Below are 4,328 nucleotides of genomic sequence, written 5' to 3' on the forward strand. Positions count from 1 at the left end.
TACATCAATTACCAGTGTGAAGGACCACAACGCTCATTTCTGTGACGCTTCACACCATTAAGCCATCCAGCACATCTAAATGCATTTACTCAAGAGCATCAAGCCTGAGTCTCATCTATAATGACTTACCTCTCACGCGAATGCGGTCTCTCTCTCTCTCAGATCAGGATGCGGTAATACACGACAACTCTGTGTGACTCTGTCAAAGATGAAACTGTAGGTTGGATCGTGTAACGGTAATAGAGGCGACAGAACTGTATTAACATGGTTTTAGTGCGTTCAGAGAGCAAAAGCGTTCTTGTCCTCAAAATGACCATCAGAGTTGACAAAACTGTGGCTTTAGCAGATGCTGAATGGATTTGATGTGCACCGTTAGGCTTATTTACACACATATAAAAATATGTACGTTACACATATGGGGATGATATACGCACACCCTTCTATAAAATAAAAAAAAACATTGCGCTCTGACCGAAAGCTACGGAATGAAAATCATATTTTAGTGATGGTTTGTCTTGACTATCTTAGTCCACCAAGACGTGTTAACTTAAGTCGTGTTTCTCTTTTGCCTAACGCATACGTCGCCGAGCAATATCTGTCAAAAAGTCACTGATTTGAAACCCAACCTGAGCACTGGTGTAGTTTAGTGCAGCTATCTCCTGTTTCTGCTCCTCAAAAACAGCGTTTCCAGTTCACGTTAGAGCGCGCCTGTGAATCTCGCCCCGACACAAATCTACACATCCAGTGCGGTGGCGCACCGTCATTTACATCCAGCTCATTCAAATCACCCTCCCAGGGAAGAGCAGGGAGTATCTGCCACTCGGCATCTACTGCGGTCGACGGTTCTGTCTGGCCAGTTGAATTTTCATTGCCTGTTGTAGCAACCCGCTCAAACTAACTTGTTTGTCAGAGCACCACCGGTCTGTGAGTGACGTTCGATGCATTCCATTGGTTGGCTGCTGTGTCAGTCAGGCTACAACTTACTCGTAGAGGCGGGACTAGCGTAGTACTGCCATCTATGGCGCTGCCTGTTGGAATTAAATGGGACGTGCGCCGCTCTGCGGTGTCTTAATGTAGTGCGTTTAAAATGGCCATGTGTGCAAAGAATAAATGATATTTTCATGCTTCCATCGATTAGGAGACAACACCAGAAATGTAACTTAATAATAAAGGCGTTTATTTTCAATATTTAATTGGTAAATGGGCTGCCGTTTTTCTACAATAATAAAATACAACAAATCTGAGAAAAAAAAAAAAGAAGATTAAATCAATACAATTATATTAATGTACAAAATAATCACAGCCTCCTTTGTCCTGTTGTCTGGTCATCGCCTCAACCCTTTTCTACACTTGAAAGCAACGAAAAAGAACAGTGTCACTATTTTGGAGAAATTTGGAGAATACTGACCAGCACTTGTTTTTTTTTTCTGATCTGTTCTCTGAAAAACAAACACCACATTGCTCTGATCAGGCGAGTTGTTACACCATGAACTTTTATCATTAAATGGTCAATGACTGTTAGATCTACATTTAAAGCCCTGTAAGAAGAGCATGAGGATGTCCACTTATTTAGTTTAATGTTGCTATTCTGGAGAGCATTTCGATCTTTACAAAAATATTTGTTGAAATAAACCAAACACAGAGAAATTAAAGACCATGACAACGAACAATGAAAAGGAGAGGGCTGGAAGCAGCGACACTGAAGACCTCAGAGGAAGTAGGGTGTTGTCGTTCTAGGTGGTATGACCCTTTCCGAATCAGGAACAGCCCGGAATAACTTGGGCTCCCTTGTGTTCACGTCTTTGAAGACCATAATAGAGGCAATGTTACCGCAGCGGTAGCAGTAGTTGGGGGCCGACCAGACGGTCACCAGCTTCTCATCAAACATGAATTTGTAGCCCTCGTGAACCAACTGATGTGCACGGCAAATCAACTTCAAGTTGTTGATGTGAACAAACTTTAATGGAAAGAGAGGGGGAAGAAAAAACTATTCAGTTTTTGGATAAACAGGAACATTTACTAACATTTGTTGTGTTTACTATTATGTCACACTTATCAAACAGCCAATACGTTGAATTAAATATTTTGAATATTTACTAATTAATTATTTCATTGTCAGACTAATATTTAGCTCAAAGCATTGTTCATCAAAATTCAATTAATCCAAGAAAATCCAGAGGCCACAAAACTAAATACAATTACATTGGTCTTAGTTTTGATCTGATTTGAAATTACTTTTATTTCTAGTTCTCGATATTTTTGTAAAAAAGTACACGAAGATGACAACAACTAGACCTCCATTTCAACTCAGGCAGCGATTGACAATATGCAGATTTCCAAACTCACTACCTACACAAAACTGACTGTGCATTGAAAATGTTCTTACCTCATTGGTAACCTTAGCACCAAACAACCAGCCAGCACCCCTTGGGCTGATAGCCCAGGTGTCCACATCCTCTGGATCGGACCAGACAAGATCACAAAATGCTCCCTTGTGAGGAATTTCTTGATTGCGTTCAATGGTGCGTATCTGGTCCAGAGTTTTGATGTCAGGTGAAAGGCCACCATGTACACAAAGGATCTGCTCATCTATCAACTGCGGGAGAAATCAAAACGTCACAGTAAGTGTAACCTTAAACAGTCTTTCAGACCGCTATAAAACAGTGTTAAAAGTAGACCTACTAAAAAAAAAAAATCCATCTGGGCCCATATTCACAAAACATCTTAAGGCTAAAAGTAGCCCATAACTCGCCGATTTAAGGAGAAAACCTTAAAAATAATTGGCGTGTTGATTTTTGCTCCAAGAGTATTTCCCAAAGTGTTTTAGCTAGCTTTTAAATCTGTGAAAGGTTAGGAGTAGTGAAGAGGACTACTAAATCACTAAGACTAAGCCACAAACTATCCTAAAATGGCTGTTGCCGGCAATCTGCCTCGGAACATAAACATTTTATGATAATGACCTTTTTAAAAAGGTATCACCTTTGGTTTTGGAGGTTACTCCAACTACAAATTTTCCTTTGATTATAGGGACTACTAAATCACTAAGACTAAGCCACAAACTATCCTAAAATGGCTGTTGCCGGCAATCTGCCTCGGAACATAAACATTTTATGATAATGACCTTTTTAAAAAGGTATCACCTTTGGTTTTGGAGGTTACTCCAACTACAAATTTTCCTTTGATTATATCCTTGTTTTCATTAACCAGTTGGGCAAGTAACAGCTGTGCTTGCGTCCAGTTTGTTAGTTTTTTTTTACGTTTGCATGTAGTACTATCAGCCATGATTATTCTACTCTGTTAATTAAAAGGCTGTTTATATGCATATCCGCTAATTGTTTTTGAGAAGCATACATGTAAGAGGCTGACAATAAGCTGAACATACTTGTTTAATTAGTGACACATATCCTGCATTTTAAAATCTTTATTTGAATGTGGCAAATTCTGGCAATTAAAATGTTTTATTTTTAAACCTTTATTTGAATATGGCAACATAATATTGTGCTCTACAATATTTCATGAATAAATCTCTGACAGAGACTATCAGCCAATCACTGTCCATAGCAACGAGGTCAACCCCACCCCTTACTCTTAGCTTGAGACTTCTTTCGATTCCTTAGTAAAAGTTTGTCTCAGCAGCTTTGTGAATGGGTTTTAAGAGAAAACTCTAGTGCTGTCAAACGATTAATCGCATCCAAAATAAGTTTTGTTTACATAATATATGTATGTATACTGTGTACCATATTGACCCGAATATAAGACGATGTTTTTTTCTTGGAAATACATCTGAAAAAACACAGTCGTCTTATATTCAGGGTCTAGACTTTGACATGTAAATAATACACCCACAATAGGTGGCGCCAAATACGCATAAAACGAGTGTGCCATGAAATACCTAATGTAATGGGTGTTGTAAAGATCGCCAGTAAAAACTAAAGAAAAAGAAAACCTTACAGCTGCATCATGCATCAGTCGTGACTGTCATGTTAGCCTGATGGGATCAAACTCCCTTTGTGATTTTTAAACGTAAGACAGTACCCAGATTTGAAGACTACAGTAAGATTTAACTTCTACTGTTAATAAGATTTTGGTAGGCTACTATTAGATGGATAGCCTAAATGTCCTAATTCAGATGGGCTACCTGTTATTATTTTTTTTAATGGTATATCAAAAAGTGTATATTTTTTAAATGTGATTGTTGGTACATTTTACCAGTTTTTAACCATACTTTCAAAACAAAAATTAAAATAGGAAAAATATGCAATATGAAAATAATTGAAGACAAAATGTGTTTTACTGAGAAAAAAACAGATGGTTTTTAAAAAGCCTTT

At 38.1% G+C, this 4,328-nt stretch overlaps 1 protein-coding gene across 1 annotated transcript in view; it reads right to left on the minus strand.

The window, feature by feature from the left end:
• Window positions 1–1,155: 1,155 nt before the first annotated feature.
• The window catches only part of ppp6c (protein phosphatase 6, catalytic subunit), a 13,027-nt gene continuing 9,854 nt past the window's right edge, over window positions 1,156–4,328 (minus strand). The window contains exons 6-7 of the mRNA XM_016288226.1: window positions 2,387–2,596; window positions 1,156–1,957 (exon numbers count right to left, since the gene is read on the minus strand). Of these exons, the coding sequence (XP_016143712.1) occupies window positions 1,709–1,957; window positions 2,387–2,596 (459 nt within the window). The 3' untranslated portion in view covers window positions 1,156–1,708. The remainder of the gene's footprint in view (window positions 1,958–2,386; window positions 2,597–4,328) is intronic.

This window comes from Sinocyclocheilus grahami, unplaced genomic scaffold (genome assembly GCF_001515645.1).
Source record: "Sinocyclocheilus grahami isolate Dianchi unplaced genomic scaffold, SAMN03320097.WGS_v1.1 scaffold12.1, whole genome shotgun sequence".
Taxonomy (NCBI): domain Eukaryota; kingdom Metazoa; phylum Chordata; class Actinopteri; order Cypriniformes; family Cyprinidae; genus Sinocyclocheilus; species Sinocyclocheilus grahami.